The 25,423-nt window shown below is 55.2% G+C and overlaps 1 protein-coding gene across 2 annotated transcripts; it reads right to left on the bottom strand.

Annotated features, from left to right (window-relative positions):
- Positions 1-342: 342 nt before the first annotated feature.
- Positions 343-24,094, bottom strand: LOC141735905 (receptor-type tyrosine-protein phosphatase kappa-like). Of its 2 annotated transcripts, XM_074569369.1 has the most exons (29): positions 23,904-24,094; positions 15,975-16,202; positions 15,281-15,523; positions 14,636-14,875; positions 14,259-14,501; positions 13,457-13,747; positions 13,109-13,206; positions 12,389-12,581; positions 12,035-12,146; positions 11,649-11,895; positions 11,342-11,381; positions 10,728-10,833; positions 10,478-10,545; positions 10,077-10,219; positions 9,856-9,943; positions 9,165-9,235; positions 8,713-8,749; positions 7,868-7,965; positions 7,560-7,676; positions 6,282-6,439; positions 6,067-6,202; positions 5,046-5,195; positions 4,783-4,882; positions 4,155-4,234; positions 3,561-3,695; positions 3,005-3,130; positions 2,252-2,409; positions 1,871-2,006; positions 343-1,264 (listed from the first exon to the last, which is right to left on the bottom strand). In XM_074569369.1, the coding sequence occupies exons 1-29, from the start codon at positions 24,004-24,006 to the stop codon at positions 1,190-1,192; spliced, it is 4,020 nt and encodes a 1,339-aa protein (XP_074425470.1). In that variant the 5' UTR covers positions 24,007-24,094; the 3' UTR covers positions 343-1,189. The 2 variants fall into 2 exon arrangements, with proteins under 2 accessions (XP_074425470.1, XP_074425471.1); XM_074569370.1 differs by lacking the exons at positions 343-1,264; positions 1,871-2,006; positions 2,252-2,409; positions 3,005-3,130; positions 3,561-3,695 and having other exon boundaries at positions 4,226-4,518; positions 23,904-24,079.
- Positions 24,095-25,423: the final 1,329 nt, after the last annotated feature.

Below are 25,423 nucleotides of genomic sequence, written 5' to 3'. Positions count from 1 at the left end.
GTCCCCTCATTGGCCTCATGGGGTCACATTCCCCTGCAGGGAGCTAACTGCACCTTGTTGAGGGGAGGCCATGAGCAGGTCTGCTCTTACCCCGTGTCCCCCAGGTGGTGGTGGACAGCCTTTCAGACCCCCACGGCTGTGCTGGGCAGCTCTTACATGAGTTTGGATGGGGTTTGTGGTGGGAATCAGTGAAGGGTGATGTCTCTCAATGCGTATCTTGGGCAGGAGTGTGTTCTGTGCCCATACTGTGGCCAGAGATGAGGGACCTGTGTGCTCTCAGCTCCTCTGAGCCCCTGTGCCAGGTCAAACGTGGAAGAAAAGTAAAGAGTTCACCACCGCCATGGACAGCACGGAGTCTTTATTGGTGAGACACAGAAGAGAGCCATGGGGTCAGTCCTGCTCTGAGGCCCCTTGCCCTTGAGCAGCAAAGGCAGAACCAGTCTCCGTGGTGCAGGAGCCTCTTCTGTGCAGTAGCCTGCTGGAACAACATCCAGGGTATCTGAGTTGAGCCACCACAACCAGGGATTGCCATGGTGGCGTCAGGCAGGCTGCTGAGGAAGCCTCTCTGGAGCTGGCAGGGCTGTGGCACCTGTATCAGCATCAGGCAGATGGAACTCCAGGAAGGGATTGTGTGGGGTGGGAAGGACCAGGCTAGCACTACGGGATTGTGGATTGTACCTGCCTTGGCTCTTGTGGGCTTTGGGCTTCATGCCTCTCCCAAAGTAGGACAGATAGCCTGTGCTCCTAAGCCCCATGGATCTTACAGTGGTTTGGTGCACCCCTGACAAAACACAGTTTGGGTGTTGGTGGAGATACTCCACTTTCCCTGAGGCTGACTGAAGGGACAAGGGAGCCTGGATGGGACAGCTAGTTCTCTTCAACCCTGTCCCAGACAGGTCAAATCTTGGTACCTCTGCTCTGGTCTGCATACTCGGGCTGTAATTGCAGGTAAGTTCCTGCGCAAACTCTGGGCACAGGGTCAGTTTCCTGCCTCAAAGCCTGACCACAATTTGAAGACTGTCCAGCCGGTGATCTCCAGGCACAGGGGTCCCTTGGGGTGGCTTTTCAGGGGAGTTAAGCATCTTGGAGCTGTTCACACCCCTCTCATTTCCTCTGGTTTCCACTGTTACTGATGGAGCGCTGTCAAGAGAGTCAAAGTCTTGGCCAGAGATGGGCTGTGGCCATGCCTCTACTTGAAGTTCCCATAGGTTTCAAATGAATTCAAGTAACTGAGGGCTAGTTCATAGCAGAGCCCATACTGCTCCTGTGGACAGAAAGGTGTACGTGAGAACCTGGTACAGCAACACCTGCAGTGGAAGGCCAGTCTTGGTTGCCAACAGCTTCCTGAGCAAGCCAGGTGCAGGTACAGCCCACTCTCCTTCACCCTATAGGGGGGAGCCCACCTTCCCCCTGCTGAGAAATAATGGGCATGTGCTCCAGTAGCTAAGAGCTGGAGCCCAATGCTGGAGCCATCTGGTGTCTGGAAGAGAGCTGGCATCCATAGCAAGAAGTGGCTGCAAGTCACTCCCAGCTGGGGAGCTCGCCTTATGATGGCCTCTAGCACCCAGACCAGGTGGTGAGGTATGTGCAGGACAGGCATCTGAGCACCCACCAGTTGACCCACTCCACTGAGTGGGCCAGGTGGACCAGAAAGGGGCAACTCATCCCGCAGCATGCTTTGGCAGAACCTGCCCCTGAGTGAGTGGGTATGTCCCAGTGGCAGAAAACAGGGTTTTCAGAGGTTTCTTCAGACCCTGCTGGCCCCAGGATGATCTGAGCACAGAGGTGCTAGGGCACCTGCTGGGACAGTCCAGGCTATGGCTTCTGCTCTGCTGTTGGCATCCTGTCTGCGTGTGAAGTCAGCACCTACCACATCTTTAATCAGCTGTCTACGCCGCCTCTTCAGCGTCCTCACAGCCTGGGATACATCCACCAGCCCCTCGCTTTGGATCTGCTCACACAGGAAACTTGCAGCACAGAAGATTCCGCTCCGGCTGGCACCATCCCTGTGGAGGAGAGCAAGGGGAGAGTCACCTGCTCTAGGTTCACTTGGCAGTGCTGAGCTCTCAGGATGGTCTTGTCCACAGATCCTGCACCCAGCCAGCCTCCACAGGGAAGCCTTCCTCCCTGAACACAGCTGAATTCATGTCCCTGTGTCCACCTAAGATGGAGCTGTGACCCAAGCTCACTGATGCAGCTACATCTGAGCCAGCTCTGTGCCACGGCTGCTTCTCCAAGAGATGTCACTCACCAGCAGGTGACAAGGATGTGTCCGTCTTGGCTTTGCCTATGGTGTGTCTCTACCTTCCCTAGGAGGCTGATGATGGTGGCAGGGTGCGGGGGAAGACGCTGCTGAATGGGCCAGTTGTTCAGTTGCCAGAACCGGACTTCCAGTGCAGACTTCTTGGGCTAGTGAGGAAGAAAGACAGTCGGCTGGGCAAAGAAACTCATTGTTTTCACAGAGGGAAGGGAGGAACAACGTGTGTCATTCCTAGCTCAGCCATGCATACTGGATCAAGGGAGCAGCTCCACAGTGGGATGGCCCGGTCCCAGATTTTGCCCTTCTCCATGCTCGGAGACTGGCAAACAGACAGAGCACAAAATAACAGCTGAGCACCAGGTGCAGCTCAGACTGATGCCAGTCCAGTGCCCAGCTACCTGTGACAGCTGTCCTCATCCACGGACCACCACTGAGATGCACAAACTCTATCCATGGCTGCTGTCCTCCAAGTTAGAAAGGCACACAAATGTATCTCCGCCTTTTATCTCTACCTGCAGCCTCACCCTCTTGGGACTAACCTTTCTGTGAAGGCAAAAAGCCCTGCTCTGGCCAGTGCCCTTCCAGCACCCCATCAGATCCCTCTGACCGTTGTGGCCTCTGCCATCCCGAGCTGTGACTTTGACCCCAAATCAAAGCCTGTTTGTGCTGGAGCCCATCTGGTCCTCCCAGCTCTTCCAAAGGCTGATCTCAAAGGACTTCTGTCTCACTGTGCAAGGAGCCCACCTGCTGCCTGTTGGTGAGGGCAAGTGTCCAGGCTGTGAAGTCGTCTCCGGGATCCTCTGAGATCAGGTGGACATGGAAACGGCCGTAGGCAGCTTCGCCCTGGGTGGGCCAGAACTCCACGTATGTCTGGGACACACACACATGGGTGATCACACACAGCCCCAGCCTACATGTGGCAGAGCTCAGCACTTTGCGTGAGTGTGATGACACCAGTCCATAAGCCACAGCGTGCATGTGGTTACTCTTCCTTCCCCATTTGCTGGGGACCAACCCAATGGTGCTGCAGCCAGAAAAATAACACTCCCGCAGAGAGCACACCTGGGCAGGGGTAAGCAAAACCTGAGGGACGCTCCCATGCTGTGAGACTGGGGACACCCCACCGCTGTAGTGCCACGGTGCTGGGACTGTCCTCAGGGCTCTCCCAGGTGGAGCCCACAAGCTTGCAGCAGGCTGCTGCAGCAAGCCAGGCTCTCATGAGAACAGCTGTGTGCGGGCAAGGGCAGAAAGAGCCGTGGGGGGAGCTTGGAGAGGGGAGGGATGAGTGCGGGCTGCTGACCTTGTCCAGCTCCTCGAGCTGATTCAGCACAACCACCGACGTGCAGGAGTAATCCCAGACCAGAGCCCAGAAATCCACCAGCGTGGCAAGGAAAGGCAGCTGGGTGATGATGAGCCTGTCCTCCTCGGTGTATGTCTGCAAAACACGCCAACCGGAGCGATGGGGGAAGAGGTCACACAATCCACCCCCAGAGAGCCCCTCCGACAGCGGGAAGGGCTCCCTGCCTCCCTGCAACCAGGGCTCTTCAGGCCTGGAGCAGAGCCCGAGGGGACACAGGACACCCCAGCCCTGCTCAGAGCAGGCTTGTACCCTGCTGCTCCCCCAGCTCATCACACCCAGCCTCTGCTCCCAGCAGGCAAATGCCAGCCTCCGTGCGGCAGCCTGGTGTGCAGGCAGGGCTTATGCTGATCACGGGGGCCATCTCCTGGCAGCAGGGCCCCAGCTGCTGGGAATTAGTTACTATGAAGAAGCCCGTGGGGCTAGGACACCTCAGACCAGCGTGGCATGGTCTAGCCCTGCCTTGAGAAATGGTGCCCCAGGAGAGTCTCCACTGCTCTCAGCAGCTCCCACCCCACGCTGGGGTTGGAGCCTTACATTGGCAAACACGGCGTTGATGTAACCTGGCGAGCCATCTGCATTCAGTGAGGACATCAGGATGGGCCGGTAGGAATCAGCTGCGGAGGCAAGAGGCAGAGAGAGAAAGGATGAGCCATCCTCTCTGTGCACAGAGTCATGGGGCTTTCCCTGCAAGCAGTGCAGCCATCAGTGTGGCTCCCTGCGGCAAGTGCTGGAGACGCTCAGGTGAACAGGCTCCACCAGCCCCATGGCCATGGCAGTTCAGGGCTGCCTGACACGGGATGTCCAAAACCCCATGGACAGAGGCAGAGGTACAGCAGGTCCACCCTCCTCAGGGCTCCTTGATGCCTCATCCGGGCTCCTCCACTGGGAAACATTAGACCTGGAGACATATTTATCGCAGGTGTACCCCATGAACACGTGCTTCCAGCAAGCCCAGAAGGAAGCAGGGATGGGGTCTTGTTTCCATGGAAGGACCAGTCTAACCTATGTTTTTTGCCAACCAGAAAATGAGGGTTAGACCCTGGGCAGAACCTGCCAGCGGCATGGTGCTGGGGAGGGAAGCAGCAGGGCAGCATCATCCCCCCACACTGCTCTCAGGCACTGGGTCGCAGAGCAAGTGGCTACCCAGCCCTGCCAGAGGTACCTGGAAGGATCCCTGGCTTGCGGTTCTTGGGCTGATTGCTGGGTTTCTCCGCTTCTCTGCATGGCAGAAGCTGGAACAACTCGGAAAACTTCTGCAGGGTCTGTAGGGATGATTCAACCAAGCAAGTCCTGCCTGTCAGCCCCTCCCCTTCTTCAGCCGCCCCAGAGAAATGCTCCCCCATCTCTAACCCATAGCTAGGAAGGAGGGAGCAGTACGGGAAGGCACCACATACCAGCCCCCACAGAACCAGATCCTGGTGGTACCTTGAACTCCTTCTCAAGGACATTGTTGTGCCTTGAGGTCTCAGCTTCTCGAAGGCAGCGGACATGGCTGGCGATGCTCTCCACTGGGATCCCGGTGCTGCCGCAGAGCAAGCCTTCGAGCAGCACCTCGTACAAGAAGATGTACTGCTCCTGCATGAGGACATGGGTCAGCTGCACAGTCTGGAGCAGCTCCATGAGGAGTCACAGAATTACAGAATGGTTCGGGTTGGAAGGGACCTTAAAGCTCATCTAGTTCCAACCCCCCTGCCCTGGGCAGGGACACCTCCCACTGGACCAGGCTGCTCAAAGCCTCATCCAGCCTGGCACCTGACTCCTCATCCAGTTCTGGGACTCCAGACCACTAGCTCATTGTCATCAACCTGTGTCAGGAATGAGCCAGGTCCATCCTTCACTTTCCTGCTGTGGGGCCCTGAAGACAGACACCTCTCAGTGCAGGCAGCCCTGCTCTCAGAAACAGCCAGCAACTGCAACAACCCAGGCAAGACCATCTTCCTGTGGTTTAATGTTCCCTCTCAGACCAGACCCCAGCTCTGGGGAAGGAAACCCAGAAAATCAGTGAACTAGTTAGTCCTCCTACAAGCAGCTGGATGGTCCTGCCCAATCTAGTTTCCTACAAAGGGTCCCAGCTCTGAGCAGACCATGGGGATGTAGTCCCTCGGCCAGGACACTGCTGCCCAGATGTCCTCAGGGCAGACATCCTGAAAGGCTGAAGGACATGTGGACTCTGGTTCATGCTCCATGCCTACAAGACAGGCTTTCTATGCCAGGGTGACTGGTGTGTATGAATGCTGCTGGCACCTCAGAGGGTCTCAGGGGAAATGGATCCCAGCTGGGTTTGGACATGGCATTGAAAACAAGATCCTGCAGTCTCCACCACCTGGCAGCTCCACTCCCCGTGGCTAGACCATGCCCAGTGTGGCTTTGCATGCCACATCCCTGGGAAGGGTGGGAAGCAGATCTGCAGCCCGACAGTGTGCAGGGAGCAGGTAACTCTCCTCACCTTGGTCTGCACCATGCTGACCCGCTGCTCCCGCAGCCTCTGCACGCAGTGAAACACATCCACCTTCCCCTCCACCTTCCCCATCTTCAGGAGGAAGTCCAGGGCGATGAAGGTACCTGTCCGCCCGATCCCTGCGCTGCAGACACAGAAAATTGGGGGGTCTGCACTGCCCAAGCCAGCCTTGGCCCAGCACCCAAGCGCTCCCAGATCAGTACCTGCAGTGCACCAGCACAGGTCCGGCAGGTGCTTCCAACCCTCTCTTGTTCACCACCTCCACTAAGCAGAGGAGCTGTGAAGGGTTTCTGGGCACCCCGTGGTCTGGCCACAGCAGGTAGTGAAACTGCTCCACCACTCTTGGGAGAGCACAGCCTGCCTACAAAGAAGGAGACGTGGCTGGGAGCAGGGAGCGGCAACCAACCTGGAAATTTGCGTGACGTAATTGCATGCCAACAACTTGGGAGCAGTAGGTAAAATCACTTCAGGGGGGCACCAGCACAGTGTTCCCCCCACCACGCCCACCACAACGACTGCTCCACTATAGCTCATCAGACAGCAAAGGGCAAGTTCAGCCAGCTCACTGCCACACCGTTCACTTTGTTTTCTGCTTCCCCATGCTGCGAACACTGAATTCAGAGCAGTAAATGCAGCTCGTGCCCCAGAGGAAGAAAATAATAATAATATCACAGCGTAGAGTGTTTCCGTAGTCATCAAAAAGCCCTGGCTTCCCCAAATAAAGTGTTTCCTAAGGCTGGTACTGCACTGATGTGAATGTAATCACTTTTGTTTACAGACCGTCATGTATTTTTCCCTAAACATCCATTCACTTGGCCTGAATTAATGAACTGGTACGTCCCACCATCAGATTCACTTTCAGCTACGGTTTGCTCTGGGCACGACAAGAAAAAACAAGAATATGCATAACTGCAATTTCTTTATATTGTACTTGTTTCCCCCTCCTTGCAGCTCCTTCAGTTCCTGCTTATTATCTTAGGTATAATTTCGGCAGAATTACCCGTTTTGAGAAATGTCATTATGTAAGTTATCTTAAACAATGATCAATCTGTTCAGGTTTAGGAGCTGTAAGTGACCATGGAGCTTCAATGTGGACCCTCTGCAGATTGGCCCAGGTGAAGGTGACAGGCAGGCACCTGTCCTGTCATCCTGGATGTACAGAGGTGTCGTTTTAGACCCTTTAACTGCTTTTACACCCTTTGAGATCCCCTCATCCAAGCCTTCAAGGATGCACGATCTGCCCATGTGCATCACCAGTGCAGACTCAGCTGGGGTGACCACTGGAGCTCACCTTTGCCTTTGCCTGGCACAGAAACCTGGGGACGATGCCCTGGCACGGCATCCAGTGATAGCAATGCTGAACCTGCCAGTGCTGGAGACCAGGCAGGGCTCCCCACAGAGCCTCTTGTCCAACAGCTCCCACCAGCTGCTAAAACCCAAAATCATCCTGCATCCCCATCTCAGCTACACTCCAGGCCTACCTTATGCAGGCAGAAGATGCGTGTGACAAGGCCCGTGGTGGTCCTGGTGTTGTTGAGTGTCACAGTGAAATCCCCATAGACCTGCTCCTGCTCTGGCCAGTACTGCTCGCACTTTGTCTGTCAACAGCAATGAGACCACTAGGCACGAGCAAACTCCTGAGGGAAGCGTTGCAAGCTGGCAGTGGTGTGGAGCTGCTCTCTGCTCTCATTGACAGCTGCACTGAGAGCAAAGCAAAGCAAAGCGGGCAAGGAAGCCTGGGCTCTGTGGAGCCCCAAGCTGAGCGCAGGGTCTGAGATGGTCTCTCTACCTTGTTCTGTTCCACTAAGCCCGTCAGCATCACAATGACTGAGATCTTCTCTTGCCAGACCATCTGCCAGAAATCCACCACTGTCTCAGGCAAGGGACCTTGGGGAGGAAGAGGAGAGCCCTGTGCCAGCGTCCAAGCCATGGGGCTATAACTGCTCCCAGGCACAGTACAGGCATTCCCATGCTACAGAGCAGCCCTGGGCTTCCCTCTGCCCAGGGACTAACACTGCACAGCCTTGGCACAGCAGCACCTGGCAGGGTGTGCTGGGCATCTTGGCTTCATCATCCATGTTAGAAACTGGGACAAGGAAGAGGGAAGGCAGGTGAGCCCTGCAGGGGGGCATCAGGAATTCACTGCTACTTCAGGAGCTTCCCCATCAAGACCCTCAAGATGACCATGAGTTGCTCCCACATTTAGGATCCTGTTTCCTGAAGAACATTCCTGCAGCTTTGCAAGGAGCCTGAGACCTCCTCACCACATGCTGCACAGAGCAGACTAACCCATTCCGGGTTTGCACCATTGGAAAGAGCCTGTCTCCGAGTGCACTGAGTGCAGACGTGTCAGGCATTCTTAGGTTTGTCCCTGTCTGCCAGCAGTCAAAGGATAAAAAACAGGCTTGTGGTGGGAGGACCATGTCTGCAGCCTGGCCAGTGCAGGGACCAGCTCTAGCTGGCTGCTGCCAAACTGCCATTGACGCCTTCTCCATACCCTGCTGCAGCTGTAACCACACAGGGCCTTGGATGGAACCATTAACAGGTCCTCGGCTGCTGTCCCAGTTCCCCGCTCCCCAAAGTGCTCAGGGCAGAAACAGGCATCTCCAGAGCATGAAGGCTGGGAACACTCACCTTGAGCTGCGATGAAGAAACGTGGACTCCGGTAGCTCTGTGGGGGAGAGGTTCAAAACAGGTCTGATCACACGGGTTAAACATTTAACAGGGAATGAAATAAAGGACCCATCCCCACACGCACCCGAGCCCAGAGCCCCCTGCACAGTGTGTCCCACAGCACCACGCCTGACCAGCACGGGGAGTGGGTACCCAGGGGCTGCATCTCGGCTCCTATCCCATCACACAGGTCCCTTTTTGTTAGAGATGAGAACTGCACGCAAACCCACAGTACTCCGGGTGTCTCAGACAGGACACAAGGAAAGCGATATCCCAAGATCTGCCAGCACTTGAGGGCGGCAAGTGCCAGACCTCGGGGCCGCCCGTGTAAGCAGGACTGCCCTCACCCAGCACAGCCAGGCACCTCTCCTGCCCTGCCCTGGCACCTTGGCCCTGCATCCCTCGCTACCTACATCCACGTAGCTGGCATTGATGTAGCCATTCCCCGTGCCAGAGGGCTGCAGCACCACACGGCAGTGATCGTCTGAAAGAGAAGGAGGGTGGGAGTCGGTGGACTGCCTTTTTGGGGCATCAACGACGTGACTGTTTAAGGAGGGAGACGCAATTTCAGAAAGTCCGAGACCGTTTGCTCCCTCCTCAGAGGCACTTCAGGCCCCAGGACGTGCTCAGAGGTAAAGAACAGTTAATGAGACAAAACGTGACATGGCCCAGCAGAAAATGCAATATGCTTTTGAGGAAGGCTGTTAATGCAATGGCCAAATGTCCACACCATGAGGGCCCCAGAGGAGGTTTAAGTTTTCATAGAAATTTGGTCACTCCCTCCACTTTCCCACAAATAGTCACCTCTGGATGGGACACAGCAGTGTTCAGCAACGACTAACAGCAGGAACAGGAATACAATGACAAATGATCAAGCTTGCAGGAAGATTTGAGGAGCAGAACCAGGGTTCTCCTACTGGACATAAACCAGTAGGGCCAAAATGACTATTTTGGAAGATCCCTCTGGGTTTCAGTGACCACAGAGGATGAGATGAGGAGTTCAGCCTTGCTGGATAGCTGGAGGGGCACCTACACCACCCCAACACCCTGCACCACCCAGCCACCCCCAAGTGCCTGTGCCAACCCCTGGAGAGCTCTGCTTACATGGGACGATGCCGTTGTAGCGGTTCTTACTCTGATTACACAGCTCCCTCCCGGCATTGCAGGGATGCAGCAAAGTGGAGGACAGTTGCTGCAGAGGAAGAAGACAAGACTCTGCATAGGCATGTGTTCTGGGGCTGGCCAAGGCCAGCTGCATCACACACCCAAGGGGCGAGGGCTGGAAGGACAGTGCAGCCAGGCGGGAAAGCACAGCTAAACCAGACCTGATACTCTCTCAGGCGCCCAGCACCATGCTTGTCGACTGATTCATCCTCTGTCTGCTCTGCATCTATTTCTGCCCTCTTAAACCTCTTCAGAGCCTCCAGCAGTTCCTCCACTGGTATCTCTGTGTTCAGCTTGGACACACCTACGGAGACCATGAGTCCAGGAGTTTAACATGCACCTGATGGCTGGCCCCGGAGCTCTGCAGCTGGGACTGAGCTGGCATTATGGTGGTCAGGACCCCACCAAACCCTACATTGTCCCTCCCCATGCAGATCCCTTTCTCCTGGGAGGTGTCCCTTTCCCCATGCCAACCAGCTCTGGTCCCTGTAAGCATGCTGCTTGTGTTTCCAACAGGCAGCCTGTCCAAACAAGGCACGCAAGGCCTCTGCTCATACTGCACCTCCTCGACATCTTCGCAGGGGGATAGTGCTGTTGTTCTCCGAGGATTTTGAACCATTGTACTTTCGCCTGCAAAACATCAAGTCAGGCCCATAGAGCAGCAGAAGAGAGAGACAGAGGAGAGGCTGTTGCCCGTGGAACAGCCCTGCCTCCCACCTTGCTTTGTCTCTCAGGGTCCGCTTGGACAAACCCTGCCAGTGCAAGATGCTGGGTGCCTCACAGAGAGCAGGAGAGGTGAGGCACATACAAACCTGAAGAGAATGAAGAGCAGCAAAATCCCCAGTGCCAGGAGTGCAATGACGAGCGCTACTGCCATAACCAGGGGCATCCTGCCCGGCAGAGACCCTGGCTCCTGCCCTGCAACCAGCACAGCCCAGACTCAGGCTCCCACATAGCCTGAACCAGGCATCAGGAGATCCCACAGGGGCATGGAGTGAAAAGCAGCTTCCCGCATCTCCCACCACAGACTTATCATTGGAGAATAGCTAAGCCAGTGCAGAAGGAGGAGGTGCTCGCTTCAGCATGGTCCCTCTCTCCCTGACTGCCCCCAGCCTGGTTGAGGTGATTGCATTTCTGGGATTGCACAAGCACTGGGGGAGACCCAAGGCTGAGGTGCAACGCGCGATCATGGCAGGGATGGTGCATGGTGTCCAGCTGCCATCAGTGCCACACCTGCCCAGGTAGCCTGAGGTTGCCTAAAACCCATCCACCATGGATAGCCTCAAGATCGCGAGAACTTCCACACTGATGGAAATAGGACAATGAGACCCCACTCAGCCAGGTCTCTCCAGGGGAACCGGCCAGGCTGGGAAAAGGGAACATGTGGGAGAAACCCTTGGGCACAGGGAGTGAGGACCCCACTTACCAACAGACAAGCTGTAGCAGACGCAGGTGAACTTCTCTGCCTGTTGGAGGAGACAGGAGGGAGAGCTCAGGCCACTCCTGCCCCACTGCCCGCTCTGCCGGCAAAGGCTTCCCACCCCCAGCCACCGAATGCCCCAGCTGTGGCCGAGGACTGTCCTGCCAAGGTGCCGGGGCTGTCACCACAGAGGCCGGGAGCAGAGCCCATGTGGCACTGCCGCTCACCATCGGTGGCCAGCCCAGACCCCACCGAGGGTCCCGGCCCTGGCTGGCAACGTCCCTGGGGAGCAGCAGCCCCCCATGCCGGGTACCTGTGGTGAGCGGTGGACGTGACGCAGAAGGACCATGTAGTCCCAGCCCGGCTGAAGGGCAGCGTTGTGGTAGCCCTGCCCGTGGGTCCCGGTGCCCAGCACAAAGTCCATGGGGCCGGTGAGGTTGAGCACGGCGGCCACGTAAGTGGCGGGCTGCTGGCTGGCGTTGAAGGGCTGCGGCTCCCCCAGGCAGGCACCTTCCAGCGCCGTGCCGTTGTGGGCCACGGCCACGATGAGCTGGTGCTCCCTGCAAGGCAGGGCGGTGAGAGGGACGGGGGAGACGGGGATGGGGGAGAGCGGGACAGAGGGGGCTGTGGGCAAGCGCTGCCTTGCGGGAAACTCATCCCGGGGGTGCGGACAGCAGAGCTGCCGGGGGCTGCACTCACCTCGTCGCCTCGGGGGGACGGGCGATGGGGTGGAGTGGGATCACAGCTGTCCCATGGGATGGGGAGATAACATGGATGCTGCGGCAGCTGGTGTCGAGAGGGTGCGGAGTGTCTGGAGGGGAAGACGCAGAGAGATTCCAGAGGGGAAGAGGGATGAGCACCAAGCGGGCAGCACGGCAGGGGCTGTGTGGGGAGCAGGGGCAGCCCCGGGCAGTGCAGGCTGCAGAGCACAGCTCCTCTGCGCCCAGCCTCCTCCACGCCGGCCAGGAGGCCACCGGGCTGGGGACAGGGAGCTGCCTCAGCTGGGGCGCAAGCCCTAGCCGCCCTGCAGCGACGGGACACAGCGAGCCCTACCTGTGCTGTTGGTCTGAAACTCCCACAGCGACGCAGCCCCGGCTCCGACGGCCGTGACTCCCTGGATCGCCACCACGTAGCTGTTGCCGGGGCTGTGCTGAGGCAGCGGGTGCTCAGTGACGGAGCTGCTCAGCCGCAGCCGCTCCATCTCCAGGAAACTGCCATCCTGCGCGCTCCTGGTCGTGATGTTCAGCTGGGGAGAGGAGACAGAGCTGGAGGGCAGCAGCTCCCACCTGCCCTCCAGAGACTGCCCGCAGCGCCCCGACACACAGCAAAGCCCCCGCCTCTTCCCTCTGACGGCCCCAGGAGTGGGAAGCTCCCGGAGAGGAACCAGCAGGAGCCTTGGCCCCACGCGTGGACCTCAAAGCAGACAAGAGGAGGAGAGGAGGAATTTGGAGGCAACACTCTAGATGTCAGAGTGGCTGCCTCTGTGAGCAAAGGACCAAGCCTCTGTGAAGGGCTAAGGACAAGATGGAGGCCGTTCCTTTGGAGACATACGTATACACGTGACGAGCCCAAGGCCAGGTCACTGGAATGGTATTGCAACACCGCAGATGCTGTGGTGATATCCCTCATAAGAGGTGCCCTGAACTGCTCTTTTCTCACACAAGTCATTATGGCTTGCTCTTATCCACTCTCCTCGCCCGCCTGCACAGAGTTCCAGGCACAGAGGAGCCTGTCAAGGTGAGGGAGACCGTGGGGAATCTGGTCCTCTGGTACCTGGTATCCGATGATCTCCCCTTTGCAGGAGGGCAGTGGCTCCCATAAGAGGGACTCTGTGTTGGGATCCAGCCAAAGCTTCTCTGGTTTGTCCGGCACTGGAAGCACAATGAGGATGGGGTCACACATGTGGCCAGCGAGGAGCACTTGAGCCCAGAGCAGGGTGCAGGCAGCTCCTGGCCCAGGGAAAGAGCGAGGAGGGGATCTGCTGTGCCCCAGGGCCCTGCACAGCCCCTTCCCCAGTGTCCCATAATATCGAAGGAGTCCTGATCCCAGAAAAATCACTGCAAGGAGCAGATGATCAAAGGGCAAAGGGCACCTTTACATTTCATTTAGGAGGACTCATACCTGTTTCCTCTGTCTTGATCAACCATGAGAAAAGAATCATGCTGGGGGGCAGGGAGATGGTGACACTGTAGACAGTGTAGGGCTGCAGAGGGGCACAGGTGAGTGTTCCCTCCTGGCCGTGGAGCATCTCCTCTCCCTCCACCTCCTCAGCCTCACAGGGAGGAGACGAAGGAGCAGCCAGGCGGCACCTGGCCCGCATGTGCTGGCAGGCATCAGGGAGCCTGCAGGTCCAGTTCAGTTTGATGCTGGTGCTGGAAATCTCCAAGGATTCGGAGACAACCTGGAGGAGCTCTGTGAAGGAAACATTGCAAGAGAGTTACTTCCTTCCCTTCCCCTGCCAGCCTCACGCGGGTGCTGCCGTCAGACAGCCCTGCTCCCCACCCAGCTCAGGGGGAGGGAAAGCGAGAGGCTGAAACTGCTGACTCCAGCTCTCTGGTAGGGGATCAGGAGGAATTTGGGGTAATGGTATGTTCAGAAGCTGGACATGACCTTTTGGGGAATAGAGGGGAGTGCAGTACAGTATGTCCCTGGCTGGGCTACATCACAGCTCCAAGGACCAACAAAGTGGTCCTTCTGCCCTCACACCCTCTGAGTTATATGCTTGAGTCTTCCTTTGGTGCCATGGGAGTGCACAACAGGACATATTTTATCCTGGCCTTGCAGAAGCTGCTTCCAGGTCATCAAACCTCATGGCACTGGCCCCAAGGGAAAACCATGACCTTCCCATGCTGATTGTCACACAAACACATTCCCAGCATCCCGCCCCTTCAAAGTAGCATCCTGCTCCTGATGCCTCCCTTACTGATGCATTCCACGTTGGACTGAATGCTGATCCAGTCACCGCTGCTGTCCTTTCTCGACCACGAGTCTATGTAGAAAGGTTGCTCGTGACTGGTGATCTGGACTTTTCCTGCACATTTGACATGGGTGAAGGATGGCTGGAAGCCATCGGGGCAGCTCAGTGTCACTTCTTCGTTCTTCTTGTAACTCTCTTTTTCTGGCAACATCTGGAGCCTTGGGTCCCACCGGAGCCTTTGGCATGTTTCTGGCAGAGGAGAAAGTGAATGTTGTTGAGGTAGGAGGTGACAAACTGGGTGAGGGGTGGGTGATGGGATATCAGAAATCATTCATTTTGGGGCAGAGTTGGGTGGTCAGGAGACCTCCTGATGCCTCCCTTACCAATGCACTCCACCTTGGACTGAATGTCGATCCAGTCACCTATGCTGTCCCTTTCACTCCAAAATCTGTGTGCAGGAATCCTGTAGCTGTTGGGCCAGACCTTGATCAGACATTTGATTTTGGTGAAGGATGGCTGGAAACCAACAGGGCATCTCAGCACCACTTCTTCATTCTTCTTGTAATTAGTCTTGTTTGGTATTAGCTGAAGCCTTGAGTCCCACTCTGGTCTTTGGCATGTTTCTGCAGTGGTGAAAATGGGGGTTAGTTGGGGTGGAAAGTTTCAAGGAGGTGGGGCAGGAGTACGTCATGGGATATCAGCAATCCCCAGCAATCTCTCCAGCTGCTGAAGGGAGAAGGAAGGTGACATGCCCATCTGTCAGTACGTGACCCCTCAGCAAGACTTGTTGGGAAGGGACTCTCCTTCTGTACTGCTCAGGAACCACTGAAGGAGTTGACAAGCTGGCCCAGCTGGCACTACCTTGTCTCATCTGCTGCCTGGGCTGTCCTCTTCAACACTTTGGACAGGCAAAGCAGCATCAAGGAGGGACTGTGGCATACCTGCTGCTCAGCTGGGCAACATCACAACCAGCTGTCAAGGGTGAAGGTAGAGAAGGGACATGGGAGAGCTGCTGCTGCTTCACTTACCAACACACCCTACGGCTGTCTCAATGTACATCCAAGGACCTGTGCTGTTCCTGCCCCACCAGGTCTCTCCATAGACTGGTTCTCCAGAATCCATTTTCAGAAATTTCCATGCACATTTGACCTTGGGGATGGATGGCTCAAGGTCTCCAGGGCAGGTCAGCTTGAATTCTTCGTGCAGTTTGTGATTTTTTCTGCTTTTTTCAAAACTTAATCTTTCATCCCACTGGGGCTTTGAGCAATTTCCTGTCAGGGCAAAAAAGTGAGAGTCCTTCTCAGGACAGGGGATGCTCAGGCAGGAGAGGGCTGAAGCCTTACCGTGACTGACAGTGGTATCAGCATTCAACACCACGAAGAAACCCAAGGGCCTCCAAGTGCAGGAAAGGAGCGTGTGCCTGGACAAGGTGGTGATTGATAGAGTACTCTGGGAGAGACGTGAACTGAGGGGCAGTATCTGGCTTCCTCTAACTTCCCCATGGCCTGCAACTCAGGAACTGACAGGGAGGAGATGGAGGAACACTGACAAAACTTGTCCCACACTGAAGGCTTCTGTCCCTCCCCATCTTGGACACTGCTCCCAATTGGGGACCATCTCTGAGCTGTGGACAAAATGTCTCACGGATATGGTGGGATGTCAGTAGTCCCTCCTTGGGGAGAAGCACCTGTAGCAGGGGAGACCTACTGCTCCTCCACTTACCCGTGGGGCAGGTCAGGTTCTCTGCCACCCGATGCCATCCTCCTTGAATGTCCTTCACCTCCCAAGCATTCTTCCAACCTGGAGATATCTCTTTTGCACATCTGATCACAGCAAGGGGAAAAGAGACCCTCAAGGGGCAGCTCAGTGTCACCTCTTCATTAAGCCCATAAAACTTCTGCTTTGGGACAAAGTGGAGCTTTGGGTCCCACTGGGGCTGCTGGCATCTCTCTGCACAGAGGAGAAGAAGCAGGTGTAAGCAGGATGGGAAGAGGCCTGCTGTGGGTTCTGTTGCCCTGATTTTGACACTGTCCAGTTCCTTTGGTTATCACATTCAATGCCAAACCCCTGTCTTACAGCCTAGAGCAGAGTTAAGGGTAGCAGCAGGCCACCCTGAGAGCAACTCCATCCATCCTACAGACGTGTAGGCTTCCCCACTGAGGATCCATTTGGGTAAGTCTGACCGGGGGGCTGGTATCCTCCCCAGTCTTCACACAGAGGTCCTTCCACTGTCACCACCTCATCCATATGCCCAGGCACTGTTTGAAGGCACTGGGCTTACAGTAGTCCCCAGCGCTATTGCCTTTGAACCCGTCCCCAGAAGCACAGAACCCTGGCAGCTGCCCGTAGCAAGATGCTGAGATAAAAGGTGCCCTGACACTGCCAGGACAGGGGGGAAAGCCAAGACATTCAGATACCCTGTTCCTGCACTCTCACCCAGGTGGGCTGAGGCATGACAATGTCACGGAGGGTCTGCCGCCACCTCGGGACCCCAGGGCCAGGGTGATACGGGGCTGTGTTTATTCTTGCAGGTGGCATTCCACAAGGTCTGGGTCCCGCTGGAAATGCATCCCAGCTGGTAGGATACGGCAGCCTGGTGGATGCTGGTCTCTCCTTCGCTCTTTCCCCTAAAGATGGTGGCTGTAGGACTGCACCAGCCCCTGTGAATCTGTGCTGGCTCCACTCACCTGTGTCCTGTCATCCTGCTGGGCACCACCTGCTCACACCCACATGCACTCTTATTTGCAGCAAAAAGCCCACTCAAGTTGCCAATTTTCTTTTGCTCTGCAGGTTACACTTGTTATTTTCTCCTCTCCGTCCCTTGCCCAAAATACTTGGCTGCTCCTAGGACTGGGTACCTCCTGTGCTGTATCCCTCCCATCCTCACCCAGGACAGGCAACACCCCCACATTTAGGTTGGCAGAAAGGACTCGACAGCGGCTGCAGGTACATATTTAAACAGCTGCGTGTTTAGTTGCATTTTGCAGTATGTAGGTAAGGCAACTGATGGAATTAAATCTTCATATTCATCCTCCATTAGTTTCTAGACAGGAGTGCTATTGTTTCTCTGCATGGCACCAATTTGGGTCTCTACCTTCTGACCAGATATCAATTTTCATGTAAAAAGTAATGTACCCCTCCAGGAGCTCTCCTCATTGAACAAATTAATCTGTAAGTACCCAAACGTTGACCAAAGTTACCAGGGTGCTGCCAGGCAGGCACCAGTGAGTTTACACTGCCTCCCAACACACCCAAATGGCGTTAGGACTCACCATGGAACCACGATTGCTCTGCACTCACTGTGCAGCAGGCCAGCAGACCACAATAGCTGCACCACCTCAGCCAGAATAAAGCCCCTGCCAAATAACTTGAACAAAATCCCACCAGACTGGCAAATCGAGCAGCAGTTCTCTCAGGCAGGTGAGAGCTACTTGTGAAGGCACTTCTGATGTTTCATTTTGCATCTCAGGGCCCCACATCATTCCTGTACAAAGTTTATTCATCGATGGGCATCCATTCCAGCACCAATGTGAATAATTGTTGCTTCAAAAGAGGTTTGCTGGGCCCGACCTCAAGCAAGAAGCGGTTTGAGGGAAGGAAACCCCTCCAGCACAGACAGCCCCAGGAGCCAAGGAGGCTGCAAGTGCCCATGGACACGGCTGGCCTTTCCCAGGTTGCCCCAATCTGGGCTTTCAGTGCAAAGGCGGCTCGTTGCTTTTCCTTTTATAAGTGCTTCCTTCCATCCCTCCAGGTAGCTGTTACTGTCCCCACAGTGACACAAAACCCACTGGCAGCACAGGACATGGCAATCTGCTGGGCAGGAAGCGAGGAAGGAAACAGAAATTATGCTTCGCGTGCAACCTGCTGACACAGGTGCAGATTTTGAGAGATATCTGGGACAGTGACTTCCTACAAACACCGGTGCTCCGCTGGCAGGGGTGGTTGCAGAGGTACGCCGGAGCACTGCCTTGCTCCCAGCTCACCAAAACGGCCAGTGCCCTTCGTGTCGCAAAGCATTTGCAGCCGACACAGCCGTGAAGGAACCTCTCAAGAGGTTTCTGGTCTTGTGTGGTGCTTCCTCACAGAGACCAGGAGTAATGCTGCATTTAGAAGGGCTACATCTCATGGTTGCTGCTTTAGACGTGTAATACAGTGCAGACTTACTGTCGTACAAAGAATTAGCCTTTGTTTAAAGCTTATGATGTTTTTTACTAAAAGGTGAAGCTTCTGCATGCTGGAATTAGGCATATTCAGTGTTATACTAATTATTGTTGAAGGCACTTGGGATTGATTCAGCTGTTCCCTTAGTTATGGGTGGTTCACTAAAGTGCAAGTACATAGGTGCTGTGTAAGGCTGCCAGGCTGGAAGCGGGTGTGAAGGGACCCCTTGGACTGAGCTGGCACAACAGCCACACATTTCTGACTAGGCTGGCCATCTTCGTCGTGAATCAGTTCTCTTAAACCTGGGTGTTTATCAGCCCTAATCCTTTTCCAGAGACATCAGCATCTTTTCCCTTTTTTTCCAGGTGAAAAGGCCCTCGAAGAGGCACAGTTTTGCTCCAGGGCTTCCTCGGTCCTCCCGTTGGTGTCTGCTGGGGGGGTGATGAGAGACATGATCCAGAGCGGTTTCCAGTGCAGCACCAGGCAAGGGCAGATGACTGAAATGTGCTTCTGCAAAGAGCAGGTCACGGCTGCCCTTTGGGCACAAGGACTACACCGGTGAGCAGCCCCGCAGGCAAACCATCTTGCGCCCTCCTTCTACCTGGCTGTGCTCACAGACCCCCTTGCCAGCACCAGCGGGATGAGTGACGTCTGCCACTTGTCCTTTCCTTTCCTTTCCGAGCCCTCTGAGAGGTAGGGGTGGTCATTGGGCCCCCTTTTTTCTTCCCCGTAGGCTCCCCTTTGCGCTTTGGCCTGCCAGATGTGGCCCTGTCGTGCTCCCACGTGGGGCAGACGGGGGCTGATACAGCACCCAGACCCAGGCTGGGCAGGGACCACTCCACACACAGCCCAAGCGCTGGATGGGGGGGATCAGAAAAGGCGGGCAGAGCCCACAGGGCAGAGGGCTGACAGCCCTTCCTGGTGGCATTTCAGATGGCTGCTTGAGGGAAAAGCCTAGAAGCCTCTGCTTCCCCACAGAAGATACTTTCAGTCCATACCTGTTTTTGTCTCAAGAACATCACTGAGTACAATCCAATTCAGTCCCACTTCTCTAATAAGCCCAAGCCTAGCAGGTGTGTGATTACCACTTGGGACTCACTGAGAGAAACCAATCCATAACTGCTGGGTGCAGTCGAGATGCACAGGCTGGTGGGGAGACACACATCTGTCCTGATCCTCTTTCTTACACTCCTTCCCCAATCACTCTGTAACATTTGCAATGGGAAAAGAGCCCCTTGGAGCTCCTTGCTCTAACCCAGGGTGGCTGTTTCTCTGTTTTGCTGTTGACCATGGGAAGCTGTGTGGCACAAGTGAGTCAGAGGGTATCGGATCTCCACCAGGCTGGAGCTCACCACTTGTGCAAAGGAGACCAATGCACATGCCTGTGCGTGGGGGAACAGGGCACTGCTGGAGAAGGGAGGGTGCTCAGAGAGCAAGGGGAAAGAAACACTCATCTTCTAGCCTTGTAGGGACTAACAGCATCCGGGAGAATAAAGAAACAGCCATCAAACACTGTTTTTCACCCTGTGCTGTGGTACGCAGACAGCCGCCCACAGGCCCTCCGCCCCCAACTATAGGAAAGAGGATGAGGCAAGTGCAATTTCTGCATGGAAAATATGGTGCAGACGTGACCAAACAGGCACCTCTTGTAACGTACAGTGTGTGCTCACTGCCAAAGAGAGAATGCTGAATGCCCAGGCAGAAGTGACAACAAAATGTTAGTCTGTTTGCCTCATACGGTCAGAAATTAACCATTATGTTTTTCTTCATCTGATGCTACTAAATTAATACCTTCCTTGCTAATCTTGTTTAGTACCCGTGAATATAGTACTCATTTTACAGAAGTATCTGGACTGCCTGTCCCTGCTGCAAAGGAATTATGAGTCTGGCAGGCAAAACAAAGCCCCAGCATGCCCCAGAGGCAGATGTCAGCGAGGATCAGGAGAAAGGAGAAATAGCTGTGCTGGTAATTCAGGTCAGGCTCCCGGGTTCAGCGCTTTCCTTACCAACAAAAGCTGTACTTTCTTACATTGTATTATGCCAAACATGAAGAACAAAAAACACGGTAAAATCTAAGGAGCAGCAGGCAAAGTTCAAGCCTTTTCCCCTGGCAGCTCAGCAGCCAACAGAGGTGACAGCAAAGCGCGCTGGAGTCTTGCTGTGTTTGATGCCATGTGCTTGCTGAGAGGAGCTAAGAAAAGCAGCTGCTGTTTCCACCAGTGGAGAGTGGTATTGCAAACCACAGAGAAGACATGCACAGGTCCTAAAGACTCTCGTGGCCAGCAACCAAAGCTGCCGAGCAGGTTGTTAGGAGTGATGGGCAGTGCGAGGCTGGGGAAGGGGCAGTGAGACCTCGGGGCTGCTTGGCTTTGTGAGCGGTGCCAGGGAAAGGAGGAAGCGAAGAAGGTCCCTGAACAAGGCACCGCGGGAAGAGGAGGGAAATGGCAGTGCTGTAGCCTGTACTGCCCTGCCGTGCAAAAGGGTGTCTGACACGGGTTTAAGAACAGGAGGTGAAATACTTGTTTCCTGAATCCCTACGCTGGTAATGGGAAGCGGAAGCATGGCGGAGCACACAGTTCACCGTACCAGGGGTGTCCAGCCCCAAGGCACTTCTCTGCAGCATCTCTTAGCCTTTGTGTTCCCCGCAAGATATACTCTAGGCACTGTCTGGAATTCAAGTCCCACTGACACAAAAACTTTTGGTTTGAGTGTGGCCTTATTTTACCTGGCACCCTCCGACCCACCGAGTGTTGCAGCTGCACTCCCAGTTAAGGCTCGTTGTCAGCTGCTACGGAATCACTGCGTAATATCAAGAGAGGCTGATGAGAAAGGGGCCAGGACCAGCCTGAATCACAGACCTTGCCTCTGCAGGGAGAGCATCCCCTAGAAGCTTCTCCTCCTGCCTCCCAGGCACATGGGGTCTGCAAGGAGATGAGGCTTTTAGGCAGGTGAGGGATCTCAGGGGAGAAAAAAATCCAGTGCAAAGAGCGCAGCAAGACAATAAGGTGACAATAGGACAATGAGACAATGCATCCTGCTCGGTGCAGGGTGCCGGCGTGACGGGGTGAGCAGCGCGGCAGTGCTGCGCTGGCTCACAAGTGTACCACACAAGCCAACCACATCCTCTGTCTGCAGCTGCCTCTGCTCTTCCCCAGGCTCCCAGTGGCACCACCGTGTCCCCTCACCTTCTGCCCAGCGCTGGGACGCAGCTCTGCCATCTGGACTCATTTCCTTGGCCATTGCCAGGCCGCACGGCCCACGGCCCTTCCCCAAAATTGTTTCCATGCCTGTGACTTTTCAGGAACCAGCCCTGCCAGTGCTCAGTCCTGGGGGGAGAGAGAGGGCGAGTGGGGGAAGCTAGCCCAGCAATTTTGGCACGCTAAAAGGGGACAGCCCCACACTTCCTGGTACCCTGGTGTCCCCCCCCGCCAAGTGTGAAGGGAGTTTTGTGGGTGCGTGGAATGGGACAGCAAAGTGCAGTGGGAGCAGCTTGTCCACTGTCCCCACTGGGTTGTTCCCCCTCCTGGATTGTACCCTACATCTGCCAGGGTGATGGGAGATGCTCAGGGACCCTTGGGAAGGGGGACCTTTGGGTCACGTCCTGTTCCCGTGTCCCTCATTTCTGCCCAACAGCTTTACCCTGCCCCACTGCCACCATCTGCCCCTCAGAGACCCATTCCACCCTAATGGGGATGGAATGGACCTTCCCGCCCCATCCTGGCCACCTCCTTTGTCCAGTCCCTCAGTGAAAGAAGGCCCCTGATCCATCAGGTGGGGACCTTAGCACAGGTCCCGGGATGGAGTGAGCCCATGTGCTGAGGATGCGGGCAGGGCCTGCACTGCTGGGTGCGGCTGCTGAATGTTTTTGTCTTGGTTCCTCTTTTCACAAAAAACAAGGTGCACAGTCAGCAATTCCATCTCTGCCACGGGCAGCCCCAGACTCCTGCAGGCACAGCTGGGCAACCGAGATGGGCAGAGCGCACTGGGTCCCCACTGCGTCCCACAGCATATGGTATGGCCAGGTCCTGGCCTTAGCGTGCACCATGCAAACAGCTGGAGAGCCATGCAATGCTCGGGCATGCTTTCACATGCTGGCCTGGGAGGACAGCTCTACTGGGGGATCTGAGCAAGGGGAAGCCACGCTGAGCAGGAGGATAACCTCTGTCACAGGTTTACCTCTTGGTTGTTGAGTGACAGTGCACTGTGCTCATGCTCCCTGCAACCACAGGGATGGGGCTCCTATGGCCCGTATAGAATCATAGAATGGTTCGGGTTGGAAGGGACCTTAAAGATCATCTAGTTCCACCCCCCTGCCATGGGCAGGGACACCTCCCACTAGACCAGGTTGCTCAAAGCCCCATCCAGCCTGGCCTTGAACACCTCCAGGCATGGGGCATCCACAGCTTTCCTGGGCAACCTGTTCCAGTGCCTCACCACCCTCACAGTAAAGAATTTCTTCCTAATATCCAATCTAAGTCTACCCTCTTTCAGTTTGAAACCATTACCCCTCATCTTATCATTACACTTCCTGACAAAGAGTCTCTCCCCATCCTTCCTGTAGGCCCCCTTTAGGTACTGGAAGGCTGCTATAAGGTTTCCCTGAAGCCTTCTCTTCTCCAGGCTTCACACAGTACAGACACTGCCATTACTTCACATTATCAACTAAAGGTCTTGGTCACATTTCTTGGCCTCTATCATAGCTAGGGTCCTTAATCAGATGGTTTCTCTAGCCTAAGTCAGCCAAAACACATCCCCACAGCCAGTTGGGTCAGCACGACTAGATGCTAGTGTAATGATTTTCATCACCTAGCTCCAGCGAGGTTAGTTTAGAGAAATACACCAATTCAGACAGATGCAGAGAAATGTAGTGATGTCCCCTGGACCACAGCTCAAACCCCAGATGTTGCCACACTGGACAGATTCACCAGCCTTCTGGGAGGTCAGATAACATGTGAGCCTGAAGATATCCACTGACTCTGCGGGGTTGGAAGCGTGCAGCCTGTGTAGGAAGAGCCCAGCAAAGCTCTGGGGGTGTCCTGTACCTCCAGCACCAAGGAATAGCAATCCCTGCACATTACATCTCCTGCCCCACCGGGTCTCCTGGACACACAGGGGCTCAGCTCATCGTTCCTCAGGTCTTTTCTGGGCACCAGCACCCATCTCTGCTGCAGGGAGGACATGACATCTACACACCATGCAAAGAGAGATGGCCACATGCTGCTCCCAGAGACACTGCTGACTCCACAGAGGAATGATATAGCCCCTGGGGAGGCTTTCCCAGCATATCTAGGTTTGCTGCCCTCCATCCCCAAACAGAGCTGAAGCCCACCACAAGCCGACTGATGCCCGAGTGTCTTGGGTATGGACATCAGCTCCAGTCCTCTCTAATAGAGCCAATGGATCCTGCACGCTGTAAAGATTCACAGCAACCTTGCAGCAGGAGAGCAGCGAAAACTTCTCTCGCGGAGGAGAGGAGCGAGCACTTCTTACCTGTTTCCTTTCGTGCTCTGGAGATGGTGGTGCCTGGCCTGTCCTGCTCCTGTGCCGCCAGCAGAGGTGTGAGGAGCGTGAGAAATATCCATCGCAGGGCCATGTTTGCTTATGCTCCCAAGGGCAGGACGGAGGTCTCGGCCCCGCCAGCTGCCTCACAGCACACCCGTCCGATTGCAAGAGGTGCAAGCACAGAAAGGAAACAGCCGCGCAGAGAAATCACATCTGGTGTAAGAGGCTTCCTCATTGGAGAGGGAACCTCCGCCAGTGTCAGCGCCGCTTTCATTCTTCTCTTCTGTGCACCAGGGCTGCTTCACACCCCTTCTGCAATCTTGCTGCTCTCTGATCTCTTGTCCGAGAACCACAGTGTTCAGGCTTTCTGGCAGGAGCAGCTACTAGCCACCGCAGCTGACTTGCCTCCTCTCCTGACACAGATCTCAGCGGTCCCAGAAGGACTTGAGAGCTGTGCTGGTTCGTGGTCCTTCAGGACTGGGGTTTTTCAGGAAGATGTAGCTTCCAAACTCACACGGTAAAGTCAAGAAGAGACTACATCAGGACACTTAACCTTGTTACTGCCTGATAAGGACTGTGATAAAAAGGACTTCTGAAGTGCACTGATGATCTTAATTACCTGGCAGTGCCTGCCGTGGGCAGGAAAGCAGATGCTTGGGAAGAAGCTGGCAAGAGCCCTGGGGACCTGGAGCCCAAGTGCTGTGTCAGGTTGTGCTGCTGACACATGCTGGGCGTGGGAACGACGATGAAGGGGTGAGAAGGTGTCACAGGAACAGCAGTGGGCAAGAAAGGGGCTGCTGGTGAGTCTGTGCGGCTGGCAGCTGGTGGCACGAGCCACGGCAGCAGACCCGACCATCAGAGCTGGCCCAGGGCAGCATTCAATGAATTTGCACTTCAGCTTCCCCAGCCCACCAGCAGCCCTTGCTGGAGGTGTTTGGCCCATGTCCCAGCTGAAACACACAGCTGGGATCAAAACAAGCCCCAAAATCTTTTCTGAGGTTTCGCAGCAGGGCTGCAGACCCCTGTGATGGCCTTCTTTTCTATTATGCTCTTCAGCAAGACCCGCATCCTGGTTTCAGCTGGGATACAGTTAATTTTCTTCCTATTTAGTAGCTGCTATGTTTTGGATTTAGTATGAGAATAATGTTGATAATACATATCATTTTAGTTGTAAGTAATTCTTATATGAAGACAAGGAATTTTTCAGCTTCCCATGGAAGCCGAGAGGGAGCACAGACAGGACAAGCTGGCCAGAGGAGTTTTCCACACCATAGAGGTCATGCTCAGTGTATAAATGGGGCTTGGCTGGGGGGCAGGGATCTGTGATCGGGTGCTGAGCAATCGTCTTGCATCACTCTTTTTGTATCGTCTTTTACCACTATTTTTTCACCCTCTTTGTTAATGTTCTATTAAACCGTTTTTATCTCAGCCCATGAAGTTGTTTTTCTTCTCCTTTTTCTTCCTCTTCTCCCTATCTGACTTGGGGAGGGGGCAGGGGGAAGGAGTGA

The sequence above is a fragment of the Larus michahellis genome, chromosome Z, assembly GCF_964199755.1.
Source record: "Larus michahellis chromosome Z, bLarMic1.1, whole genome shotgun sequence".
In the NCBI taxonomy this organism is placed as follows: domain Eukaryota; kingdom Metazoa; phylum Chordata; class Aves; order Charadriiformes; family Laridae; genus Larus; species Larus michahellis.
The sequence above is the reverse complement of the archived record's forward strand: the minus strand, read 5'-3'. Positions and strand labels throughout refer to the sequence as shown.